The following is a 13,653-nucleotide window of genomic DNA, read 5'->3' as shown; positions in this document are numbered from 1 at the left end:
TGCTCATAGTTAAATTATACAGCAATTTTTTACCGCTTTCTATCTAAATGACTCCCACTTTTTAAGTAAATGGAAGAGAAGATCAGGGTGTTTTTTAATAGAAAAACCCTTTATATGGAAGAACAATTACTCGTTAAAATTCTGTGCAAGCAAATTCTAATACATAAAAATAATCATAAAAAATAAATAATTAAACATTTTATTCCTTGATATTGGAGAAGTCTGTGGCACTGGAGTTGGTGCAGTTCATCTGTGATATGGGAAATCCAAGAAGATGCTGGATATTGCAAAAAATTTTAGCCTAAGACTCTTTTGCAGTGCAAGAAGGCACTGTTAGTTAAGGCACTGTAAGTTAGTCAGTCAGGCATGACCCTTTCTTCACAGTTATCTCTGAGGTTTAGGTGTCTATTGGAGCTAATAAAAACATTCTTCTTTAGAGAATCATTGCAGGGAAATCAAAGAATCTTGAATTGAATAGTTACGTGTTCCTAATATTTTATATACTGGAGAATAAGGTTTTATAGCTTTTACATTATTTTATTCCAGCTTATGTAACTGTAGACATTTGCATGATTCGTAGAACATCTGCTTTTAAGTATTTTTTAAATTCTAGTCCAGTTAGAAAATGTGATATAATTTTTTTCTGTATAAAAAGCAATATATTTTCCACTAGTAGTACTGAACTGTAGTATTAATTTATCCCAAGAGTGCTATGTTAATTTCGTCTTTAAAACTTGACTCTGAAAATTTGTAATTTTTCTGGTAGTGTGGTTTAATTGTGCTTCTGCATTGGAATATATGTAGGTAGAGATGAATGTTTTAATATTACTGTGTAGATATTTAAAAATAAGCTAATCCAAATGTATGCTTTATTTAGAGACAATACTGAGGAGGCAGCTGTGCAACAATTTTTTGAGGGGGAAAAGACACAACTTTAGATACAGAGATTTCAATTATGAAATGTGGTTACAGGATGGCAGAGTAATGTCTAATAATGATGAATTTCCAGTCTTCCCTTATCTTTAAAATACACAGAAAAATGCATGTTCTGTTGCATGGCTTAGAAATACTTTCCACTAATCATTTTTGCCTCTTCATTCCCTAACTTGTAGACTCAGTCTTTTTACTTCTGGGAACAGCATGAAATTGAAGTAAAGGCCTTATTCTGAGATTCATTATTTCCAAATCATTGATTTCAGAGCAGTTTGCAGATACTCAGTTACTCTGAGAAATGTAGGCAGAGTGCTACTGAAGAATAGAATCAATTCTCTTTCTTATCAGTCATAATATTTATTATATACTTCATTGTAATAAAAGCCACTGTAACTAGTGAGACTGCAAAACTGACTCAAGCAAGAGATTGTTTCAGCAGTGATATCTACACAGGGAAAAAGCTGATTCTAGATGAGATACTAGAGATCAATTAGTTTCATCTTCCTTTAGAGAAACTGGGGATGACCTTCATTTTTTATATTTAGCTCTATCTTACTTTCCCACACTTGCACTAATGATAAGCTATGTTTCTTTTAAAGCCTCATTTTAAAGGTGCCCGTTTTGGTTGGGGTTTTTTCTTAAGCAACTTGGGAATTGTTTCTGTTCTGTAAATTTTTTTATGTGTCTTCTCTTAGTTTGATTTTGGAGATAATTGCCTTTATTTAGTCTTTGAAATGGTGAGGAGTGTAAATTACAATTACTTTGCTGAGCCAAGCTTTGCACAAGTGATTTTCTGGAAGAAATTTTACAAGGCAATGTTAGCATGCAGTCTGAGTCTGATTCTTCTAATGAAAATGCATACTTTGCCTCAGGGATATTTGAGCAGAAATCTGTATGTACAAATGCAGCAAAATTTGAATTTATACCATGTTTTCTCACAAAATTAAGCTCGTAAGACTTCATAGAATCAAATTATATAGTAACAAGATTGTGATAAATATGTAAACAATGAGAGAGAAAAGCAAAAAAGCAAGTAATTCCACAAGCAATGGAACTTAACAAATACTGTTTTCCAAGAACTGGTGTGTTGTGCATTGTGGTTTGATTCTCAGATGTCTTACAGGTTGCAAGCTCTGATCAAAGCTTTTTCTGTATCTGTAATGTTCCTAACATCTCTCTGTCATGTGATTTTGTTGATTACATAAAAACTCCATTTCAGCAATTTTCTGTGTAGAGCATGAATAGGATCTTTTTGCTCTACCCATCCTGAAGTTTTTGGGAAAATCTCTGTATCTTCATAAATATGATAACTGTTCTGTAAAATTTATTGAAATTGGGTAGGGAGTTCATAGCTTATTTTGAAAGATGGAGGGATATACAGGTAAACACCTGAAATTGACTGTATTAAAAGCAAAAATAAACACATTCATACATGAAAGTTGCATAAGCCTCCTTTTGATTAACAAAGTTTACAATTCTATAAGGTGAGTTTTATGATGAACTACTACATAGGCACTTTTTTCCAAAGCATAGGAGCTGGCTAGGTCAGGCCCAAAACACAGAATTTTGTATGTAAATAAATAATCACAAACAAATATAAGTGAAAACCAATGTATACTATATCTTTGAAGTAAATAAACATAAAATATACCAAAAAGAAAATGTTTAGTGAAGTACATTGAAAATAATGCATATAAAAACCAAGGAGAATAACTGGATTCTAAAGTTAAAGAAAACTCTGCAAAGTATTTGAAGCTGAGATGTGAGACTGTATATGAGAGGAAAGTCAATGAAATTTTACACTGACTGTACTGAAAAGAGTTGAGAGTTGTGAAATCCACAAAAAAAAAAAAAAAAGAGATGATCATGAAAGTTAAATAGATTTTGATTCCAATAAACAAACGTTACAAAAAGTGTAAGAAGTTAATTTGAAACTCGTGGAATAGAGATACTGTCAGCTGCAGGGAAAAGCTAGACTTGTTTCAGCTGAGAGGAATGCAAATGGCAGATATAAAATATCTATAGAACAAGAGGAGGATGAAAGGATATTTGTTGTGGAAAGATGTTCTGGTGTAAAGGAGAAAGCAGCTTCTGTGCAACAGCAGAGAACTAAACCTACACTGGTTTTGATGGACAGAGAGAAATGCCAGAGCACCTTTTTGCAGGACTTGGCAGGAAAAGGAAAGGTAAAATTAAATATGGTTGCATTTCAGAAGTGTGGAAGACTTTTGTTGGTTCTTTTGAAAAGACAGCTTTTCCAGAATTGAGGGTAGATGCAATACTACTAGGAATATTTACCATTATCAGTTGGAAGGATAGACTTGAAAAAGTACCTTAGTAAGTTTTACAGAAACAAGTCCCTTTCAATCATAACACCATTGACCTTATGATCAGTTTGTGAGTGGGAGCAGCAGCGTCAATGAAAATACAAAAGAGCGTGCATGGAAAAAACAACAGTCTGAGGCCTCCCAAGACTTCGCTTATCACTGTTATTTAACTTATCTGTCTGTCCTTCCACTGACTGGAGGAGATGGTGTGAGGATCTCCAATTAGTATTTACAGGCTCTGAGCTCTAAGTAAGTTTCCAAAAAGGATTTGAAAGCATTCTAAAAAACACCTCTCACATCTGTTAGATATTTTACTGTCTCTTTTCTTTAGTTAAAAAGTTTTGTATTTTATAATGTTGTTGCTGAGGTCAGTTAACTGTTTGGGGAAAAGGAATACGCTTTTTCCATCAGGCTGAACTGGCTTAAAGTATGCTTTATGCATGTTTATGCATATATCTTTGGTTTGAAAGCAATAGATGTCTGAAATGTTAATGCTGGAAGGAAAGCTGTTAGCTTTTCATGACCTGTGGTTGCTATCAGTGCTGGCAAGGCCTAAAAATGGCCTATACCAGCATCTGAAATTTTCACAGGTAGGTGAGGGGTTTTTTTGTAGAAGAGTCCTAAATAAAAGCTTGTCTTTGAACAATCAAGATTATTGATTTGCTAGTATAGTATAATTTTTTTGGTTCATCCAACTGTCAAATAAATAACAGAAGATAGGAATGTGCACAAAGTTTTTTTCCTGCCTTGAAATAAAAAAGGGACAATTTACAGCTCCTATCTACTCCTCATGTCTTCTTTCTGGTTAACTTTATCATCTGCTCAGTACATCCTGTCAAAGGAGCTGTGATGGTGTCAGAGTGTAAAGAGACTTAGTAATTCAGCCTTCTGAAAGGAAAACATTGTTACTCATTTACTATGATTTTTTATACAGTTTGAAGATTAAATGTTTTGAATAAAGTCCAGCCAAGTCTCATTCAAAACCGTGCTCGTAGGCACTACTACAGAGCACTGTCAGAAAACTGTTTATAATGTATGAACATGAATTTGTACGTATTTATACACACATATATGTCACAGACACAAAAGAAGATAGAAATGCATAAATCAGTTTAAAGAACTTTTTAAAAGATATATACTTTAGATTTGTATGAGTGCTTTTGGGAAACTTGTGCAACAGAAGTCACTGTTAGGCACTAGCATTTTGCCCTCATAAATAAAAAAATACAGGATTATATCTTTCACTTGAAAGGTAATGGATGTTTAAAAATTTGTGGTATTTTAATCACTACTTCTTAGCCTAGCAGAACAGATGCTATGAATTTCCTAGCAGATTTGTGCATGAGGCACTTTATATACGACACCGCACTATTTAATTCCACTATTTAATGAAAAGCTACCTACTAATAATTTTAATAGCCGAACAAGGATTCTCTTGCCGTGTAACCATAATGGATGGGAAGAATAAGTAAATGAACAGTTTACATGTATACAAGCAATATTTTCTATATATTATTCATAGTATTGGTATGGTTAACAGTTCTAGTAAACTATCAAACCTCATTAAAATCTTTGAATGTTGTGAGAGTAACACAAAGAACTCTGTAAGCAGAAGGCATAAAATATCCTTGTGCACATCCAGCTGTTACGGACCTCCACAGTTTTGTATTCACTATGACTAAAACCTCCTGTGCACAATGTGTAGGTGGTGGTGTGCACAGTTGCCATGATAATTACCAAATTCGCATAACTCTTTGGACAGCTTTAATAATGGTTCACAGTGTTCACTGATCCTCTTTTCAACTTAGATTTAATGCAGCTATAGTTTAAATAGATTGATAAGTTCATATAGTTTAAGAATTGACATGGCAGGTTAATTAAAAACACATTACAAGGTGTACCTCTGCAGGTGACTTTCATTCTTTCTGCTCAGACAGATTATATTTATTATGATTATTTTATACAGAGCATTAGAATAAACAACACAGTATAGTACTGTATTATTAATACCTCTCTTTCTGGTATTAATCTGTGCTTAAGTGCCAAATGTTGATGCTACTTTAAATGGTCTCTTCCTATTCTTGAGTACTGAAGTGCTACAAATGTGAACTGCCCAGTTCATGTACTGACCCATTTTAACATAAGTAAATAAAATACTGGTCCAGACCAAAACATTTTCCAACATAAGCCTGGAAGACAATAACCACACACAAAACATACTGGGGCATGGAATATATCCACCACACAAAGTTAAAAAACAAATGGGCAGAGAGAAAATACAGTCATAGACAGATTCTGTTTTGATATCTTCTGAAAAATTCTGGAGTGATTAATTCTAGGTGACAATCAGGTAAATAGATCATATTGTAACAGTCACAGACACTGGACAGTTCCTGTTTGGTTCAGAAGAGCAAACCACCTGCATAGTTCAAGTCAGTTTTTTGGTGTCATAATCACATCAATATAATTTTCAGAGATAGAATTACCATCCAGTGGATGTCAGTTCACAGAACATCACAGTTATAGTCAGTCAACCTACTCAGTCACGTCTAGAATTATGTACAAGGGTGCACATGTCTGAATTGATTACAGAACAGTCACTGAGCTTCCTGTTGATATAGCTTCGTTGTAACTGATTCTTTCCTGTTTGATTCTGAAGTCATATCAGAGTCTTTCATTTTCAGTTTATGCTGTCTTTGTGGCTGCTTCGATCTGTATTGTGATTGTTTAGTTCTTGATTTTTCCACTGAATACTTGTTCCATTCATTGGCACTGAAGTCACTAGACTCTTAGATTGGGAGCAGCAACAGCAAAGACATGACTGGAAATAAATACATAAATTAAAGGTTAACACAAATCTATCAAGACTATGCAGATTGCCAGTCATATTTTTCATTCAGAAATGTATAGATTATTCTAGCTGAAGGGTACTGAGAGCTGCACTCAGGCAAATTATTTATCCTAGGATGCAAACAATCTTGTGATTAAACATCATGATCACAGCAAAGAATTTAAGAAAAAACTTTCACAATATCAAAGAGGAGATTTGTTTAAGGAAGGTAGACTACAAACTGACAGAACTCAATACATACTGTAAGAGCACACTGGATATTTTTTTTCCACCTTATCACTGCTCTTGAAACTTAGGGATCAGCCTATTGCTTAGCATGTAAGAGAAAAGAAAAAAGTTCCCCAGCCTGTGACTTAGGTGTTTTCTTACATCTTAGAAGAAGACAAAAATTTTTAGGAAAAGGAACAGCAAATATATTGAGATGTATGGTTTTTCACAGTTATGAATAGGAGGTCGTTCAGGTTCATACTCTCAGCTTTTTCACAGGCTGCTGTGTTCAATTGTTGCTTCTGAAAGGGGCAGAAAGGATTCTTCAGCTATCCTGCGCTTCCTTCAGAAAAAGTAGTGCTGAATTCTGTGTGGATGGAATCTCTACTTTACGGGAAAGCCATAATGTGTATTTAATTGCCCAAGACAAGTCAGGTGCCTGTTTTGGTACTCAAGCCTGAACATTTTAGTCATTAATGGAATTGTTTCATTGCAGGAAGCTTGGTGACCCATATATGTGTTGTTTGTTTTCATCTAGAGTGGGAAATATGTGATCAACAAAACTATATTTTGTGTACATGTCAGATGCAGATAAATAGCAATTACAAGAGTGTGTCTATCTCAGTTTACATGTTTATAACATGACGACTATGTCAAACTTAATGGTTTAGTATTTCAGATAAAGTGGATAGTTCCACTTTCAGTTTGATATGTGTGCTATTGAGCTACTAGTTGGTAAACTAGATATTTTATAATCTTTCATTATTTTGCATGCCTCTTCTAGCTGTTAAAAATAGATAATAACTAAGTGGTTTAATATAGTTCACTAACTAGACATGAAATCTTAAATAATATCTTACCTGGAAACAGTTTTTAAACTTCTTGCTCACAAAATACAGAGCTATTGGGTTTATACAAGAGTTCATGGTTGCCAGGTTGATGCTGATATAATCTAGTGGCAGTAAGAAACTAGGCAACAAAAGAGAGAGCAAAACATTTAAATTGTTCATATACTGTAGAAGAGTCTGTCCTCTTTGAGTTTACAATGACTTCTGTCACATAAACGAGTTCTCTCTTACCTAACTTCCTCAATCTAATCATGTACCATGACAGATCTATAACAACCTGTCTGAGAGGTTCACAAAAGCCAGAGGAAGCAATGGTGACAGTCAACAATATTTGGTGAAATTATGCCATCCCATTAAAACTGAAACCCCTGGAAAATGGATGCAAATGAAAACTCATAAAATAAAGTATTTGCTTTTTTAAAGCCACAGTGGCATGCACAATGACATTTCTCACAAAAACTCCAAGTGTGTGGCATTATAATTTTTCAATATAAACAATTAATTGACATAGAAAATGAAGTACCTGAGCAGTTCACATCTGCCAGGGTCTTTTTCATTGTATACCATTTTCTTCAATATCCGGCTCAAATGGAGAGGAAACCAGCAAAGAGCAAAAATTACTACTAAACAGAAAACTGTCTTTGCAACTTCTCGGCGCTAGAAAAAAAAGAAGTAAAGATAACTATGACTGAGGTCTTAGTTCATACTGGTAGATGACTTTTGTGTAGTGATATTAGCAGCAAACTAAGTAATCTAGATAAAACATGCTAGGGTTCCCAAAGTGCATCTTCCAGATTACTTGATGTACCTGAACTGTTTTTTATGAGGCCTGTTGTGTTCTTGATTCTGGACTATCCTCAACAGAATCTGCTTATCACCAAGACTGGAGCAACTGGAGCACACAGGTCATTGCCAGGAGATGTTAGCCAAAGCAAATCCACTGCTAGACTTTCCTGAACTTGATTACTTCCCCAAACTTGATTACTTTCCCACTCCTTCTTATTCCTTTACACTAGGATAGTTTTCCCACAATCCCTTAGGTAAACCTCTTTCTTCAGAAACATGCATCATCTACAAGAAAATGTTTTTTCCATGTATGAGGGAAAGTGGAATCACACCTGCCTGATAAGCTACTTGTACCAAATCCTTGATGTATGACAATCTGTAAACCCAAAGCACTTGCCAATTAGTTGCCAATGTAAGTTCCATTCAACTATGTACCTAGTCAGGATGTCAAATTCTCTCCGATGCTTTATTTTATATTTAGTATGCCTCATGTTACATGAAGTGATACTACACGGTATATTAATTTTGCTGTGTGATCCTTGCTATGTGATCTTGATGTTCTGAAATAGTTCCTCTACAAACAAAATTTTAGAAATGTCTATATTACATCTTAATCTCATAGCAGTTGAGAAAGAATTTCAATTTAATGGGTATTTTATATGCCTCTAGAGATTTACAGATGTTTTCTTGGATTTTTGACAATGCATTACGAGTGGTGTTTGGTAGGCATGGATTTGATAAAGAGAAGCATATACAGGGGTAAAAATATCACTTCTGAAACTGCCACTGTAATGTAACAATAAGGAGCATTGCAAGGCTCTGTTGTTAAAAAAACTAAAGTCAAATGTGTGGTTACAGTAAGTCCTATCAGGCTTTGAAAATGACATTTGTTGTTTCTTCTTTCTTGTGATATCAATTCTTATAAAAATGCAATAAGGATTGTGACTAGACATTAATGTGAGGAAGGAAGGAAGGAAGGAAGGAAGGAAAGCAGGTAGACAGATAGGCAAGCAAAAGGTGATAGTTACAACAAGTACGTGTAAATTGTGACATAAAGTCATCTTCCAGTAACCAGTCTGAGTAGTTTGCTCAGCACTACACATCAGGATGAGAAAGCTGGTGGGTGGATACCCCCACCCTGCACATACCATTCTAGTTCTAATTGGTGGAGTAACTTGTGTTTGGCCTTAGGACGGACGGACTATGTTACAGGCCCTGGGGCCTGATGAGGGGAAAAATGGAGGAACTGTACAAGAGAAGGATTTTCCAGTCTACGCTGATCTGGAATGAACCGGCAGAAGAGGAACCTCTGAGAGAACTCAGATGCAGAGGAGACTGCCTTAGGGATTCACATCTGTGAAAGTGGAATTTGAAGGAAAGTGGAATTTGGCTGATGTGAACACAGGGGAAAAACTACAGACTGTTTTTAAAATTTCATTTAGGAATGAAAGGTCAGACAGTGCTGTAAAAACAGCAAAGTGAGACCCGACAGTTCTGTGAGTGACATTAGTCTCTGATCATATGTTTATACTCTTGTTACTCTTTTCAAAGCAACTACAGTAGTACTACGGCACCAGTGCAATAACCTTGAAAAAAAATTCCACTCTATTCTAAACCAGGTTATTCTACAATTGCTTTTTATATAAAACTAAATTTGCATATCAAAGTGTGACAAAAGTAAGGAAGGACCTGTGGAGTTGTATCTTTATAAATAGAAATAAAAAGAAACACTCTTTTAGGCAAATCTTTGTAGTTAACTTTCAAAACATTTAGCCAGTAGTGATTTAAGGTTCAAGAGCAGGAGAGCACGATTGTCATACTTAAGAAAAGAAAGAAACAGTCTAGTTCCCTGAGAATGCTGTCTTCAATACCTCCTTATACTATGATTTATTCTCGTGTTCTGGGTTTAAATGAATATTTCAACATCATAAATATCCTACATCTTCACTTTCTATTTCTGTAATTTATTCAAGTACACTTTGAAACATTTCTGAGGTAACACAAAAAGAGAACAGTATTTTCAAACATTGGTGTTCATAATATTTACCTGCTTAAGGTGTTCACTGAGAGCAATTCTCAAGTTGCTGTTTCTTCTGTTTAGCATTTCACAAGTCATTAGGGTATAAAAGATAGCAGTACATGCCAGTGGCATGCAGAAATAGAAACCAAACAGCCACCAATCCTTTGCGTCTTTGTAAAACTGTAGATAAGGTAAAGAAAAGAGAAAATATTTTCTTAGTATTTAATGGAAAGTTCCACCGAGAGGTCTTGGAAAGCATGACAGTTGGTGCGCTGGTATCTGCCTATTGGTAAACAGCACAAATTATATAAACTTTCTTATTATTGATCTGTTTTGGACCAACATCAAAATAGGAATTGTGTCAGTGTAAACATTTATTTTACCTTATCTGTACCTTTTTTGCAATCCGTCTGGGGTTGGAATTATTTTTTTGTTCTGTTTTCTGAGCATTTACATTCATTCATGAAAACTGGAATCCAGTTTCATAGAAAAGACATGCCAAAATTTAGACAGTGTCAGTTTGAGATAACAAATCTTACTAAAAGCCTGTCTCAGGAAATGCCATTTACCTCTATGGCTTCTGTCCTGATTCCAAAAAAGGAAAATTCAAAACGTCTTGTGAGTTTAATCACCTTTTGTTATCAGTGAAAAGACTGGTAGTTGGTTTGCTATGTACTAAGCAGATAGGAGCCACTTCATAAATGTTTGTCTGATATATGCAAAGCTTAGGATGAGTGGCTTCTAGTAGTATAGTTACTTTTAACCCTTTGCCTCCCATTCACACCATTTGCTTTTTGTGAGAGGAATCTTAGGAATGTGATAGAATAGCTGTACTTCACTGGGTAAATTTAAGTACTAGTTGTGATTTAAGCTGTGGTTTAACACATTTATGTATTATCGAAAATACTGTGTTTGAAAAAACACTAAAAATTAGTTTTTTCTGTACATGATTATATTTTCAGACAAGAAAATACTGTATCTTGGTTTTCAGCTTTTATACTCAACCAAATATGGGCACTGAAATACAGTATTTTAAATACTTCTTCTCTCTCTGTTACTAGTCACTGAGATGGACATGTGTAAAAGAGAAGCTTCTTTCTCATAATCTTTCCCCTAGCTTTTTTATTCCTAGTGGATGTGCTCTTGTAACATCACAATTCCCACAACAAATGTCAAAATGCTAATAACTGAGGATTATATGAATCTTGTTTGTAAAAAAGCAAACTTTTGACATCTTGTGTACATCTAATGGTACTAAATATTGAAAGACTAAAAAATGGCTGTAATTAACAGACTAGTTTTTGATAATGTTAATTTTAAAATCTACTGTAGTTACACTAGAAAGTTGGTTTACTAAGAAAAAGAGAATGCTTTTGATGTTTCTCCCTCTGCCCCAATATATTTAGCTGCTTAAAGAACGTGCTAATTTAGAGTATGCTTTTGGTATCTGGGCCACAACCCCATCTCACAAGACATTTTGAATTGTGATGATTAGCTTCTTTCCTCCTCCACATTTGCCTCATCCCTGCATGAGGAGAGGCTACAGTATGCTGCATAGTTGCAATCTCCTTGGGGACAGAATTTCCCCTACTGGGAACAGAGCTTCTGCCAACAGAAAACCAGAAAACAATAAGTCTCATATTTGAAGAGTTTGTACTGAGGGGAAATCTAATTACCACTCCTTCTGCAGAGAAAAGAATTACAAATACATGGAGACAATTATCTTTTCCGTGGCAAATTCCTCCAAGTCAGACTAGAATGATATTGGTTGGGAGGCATAACAAAATGTCTACCGTGTGAGTCCATGCAATGTTTACTAGGAAAATCTTCTGTTATATCAACCTACCAGCTTTTGTAAACGTTACCTGTCAGTCAAGAAAACAGAGACAGAGAATTCTATGTCACAATCCTGACCCACGCATCAGTTCTGTATGTGGACCTGGCTTCTGAAGTTATAAAAGCTACATGAAAAAGTCTGCAAATGATTAATTGTGGAATCTGAGTTTCACAAAGCTTACATCAAAGCACAAAATTGGGTTGATTTAAGGGAAAGAAGCATTCTTTTGTTTGTCTTGAGAGCCCACATGGAACTGGTTTTCTACAGGAAATGTGCATTTTAAACAAGTTTCCTAGTGCACTCAGCCTCTTGGGAATCATGGTCTAGCATGAATCTTTTAAGTCTTTTTAAGGATAGCTTTAAACATGAATAAAGCTCCTATTAAAAACAAAAGTTAATTGTAAATCCTTCTCAAAGTTTAGTAATTGTTGATTGTGGTGTTTGTGGTAGTAAATACTGAAGTTTAAAATGATATTTCCATTTTATTCTCGCGTTTGTACTTGCTTGCAATGCGTTGAAGCACAACACTCTCCATTTTGAATGACATATCCAACATTTACTTTCATCCTGGATGTAAATGCTGGTTTGTTTCCTTGAAGTTCAGATTGTCATGAGGAGATTTGGAGCTTTTGAATTATGCTGAGCAAGAAAAAGACACTAATTCCTGCTAATGAAAAAAACCCCAAGCTATTCTACTTACCATATTAAGAACAGAAGAATAATCATTAAAGTTAGCATGCCTATGGAAGACCTGAACTCTAGTGTTTTTCGGGATGAGGGAAAATAAAACTATTCTTTTTTTAGGGAGAGAGAAAGTGACGATTGTCCAGGCACATTCAGGAAGAAAAGCAGCCATTATGAAAGGGAACTTTGCAGCCGTGTGCATTTCATAAATCATAGACTTATAACTACAGCATCTACAGGTATAAAGTCTGTAGATTTTAGAAACAAAGATACAGTAAGTCCTGGGCAATTCTGCTTGATCTTCACCTGCATTAGGTATTTCCATTAAGGAATTCCTTTTATCTTCTCTTGCAGTTATCTCCTGCTCCTTCTGCCATTCCTGCAGTCTGCATAACACTTCCAAAGTTGAGAATGTTCCTCCGAAAAAAAGGGTAATCATCCACACTTTCTGTTTTCTGAATTTCCTAGCTCCATTTTGCCCTGTCCTTCCCAATTCTAACTTAAGCCATGTTCTGATCCAATAAAAGCAGAAGTAACAGACATTCAAAAAAGAGAAACTTGCACTCTATCATGAAAAGTTCTAGTCCAGAAAAAATATGGAATTTTCCTCAATACTTAAGATCTTCCACCATCTACCTTTTCTGAGACAAACCAGAATATTACTATGTTTCCTTTCCTGGATATATGGTGATTGGCCTTTCTTTGAGTCCACAAAGGAAAAATTAAGATACCACTTGCCTATTTTCTCAATGTAAGACCAGGAAGAAAATCACTGAAAATACCCCTGTACAGTAAAGATCTATTAGTTCTGCAGTGACTACTCACCTGACCTGCTTTGAACAAGATAATGTGGATATTGGCAATGGTTAATCTGCAGTAGCACCGCAGATGAGGGTTATGAAACATTCCAAAGAAGCCCTGTGTATCTCAGGCACTTCTCTTGCTCTTGAGTTACTGTATCTAGATTACAACTAATAATGCCCAAGCTACCTGTGTTGGAGATGTGAGTCTGTCAGATTTGTAGTCATAATTTATTGCAAATGAAGGGATTAATCTCTGTTTGACTTTGTGAGTGCATATAGAATAGGAAAAGTTTTGTTACAACATGGACCCACCCTTCTCTTATCTGCCAAAAGAGCTGGCTACTGCGTGCAAAATGA

General features: G+C 35.1%; 1 protein-coding gene across 2 annotated transcripts in view; it reads right to left on the bottom strand.

Moving 5' to 3' along the window:
• Nucleotides 1-5,170: 5,170 nt before the first annotated feature.
• EDNRA (endothelin receptor type A) overlaps nucleotides 5,171-13,653 on the bottom strand; it is a 35,166-nt gene continuing 26,683 nt past the window's right edge. Inside the window, exons 5-8 of one of the 2 annotated variants that reach the window (XM_061992633.1) lie at nucleotides 10,000-10,152; nucleotides 7,690-7,823; nucleotides 7,179-7,287; nucleotides 5,171-6,081 (exon numbers count right to left, since the gene is read on the bottom strand). In XM_061992633.1, the coding sequence (XP_061848617.1) occupies nucleotides 5,941-6,081; nucleotides 7,179-7,287; nucleotides 7,690-7,823; nucleotides 10,000-10,152 (537 nt within the window). In that variant the 3' untranslated portion in view covers nucleotides 5,171-5,940. The remainder of the gene's footprint in view (nucleotides 6,082-7,178; nucleotides 7,288-7,689; nucleotides 7,824-9,999; nucleotides 10,153-13,653) is intronic. The other variant, XM_061992634.1, reaches the window with a different exon arrangement.

Source organism: Colius striatus, chromosome 3 (genome assembly GCF_028858725.1).
Source record: "Colius striatus isolate bColStr4 chromosome 3, bColStr4.1.hap1, whole genome shotgun sequence".
Taxonomy (NCBI): Eukaryota; Metazoa; Chordata; class Aves; order Coliiformes; family Coliidae; genus Colius; species Colius striatus.
Note: the sequence above shows the minus strand (reverse complement) of the source record. Positions and strands in the feature narration are given on the sequence as shown.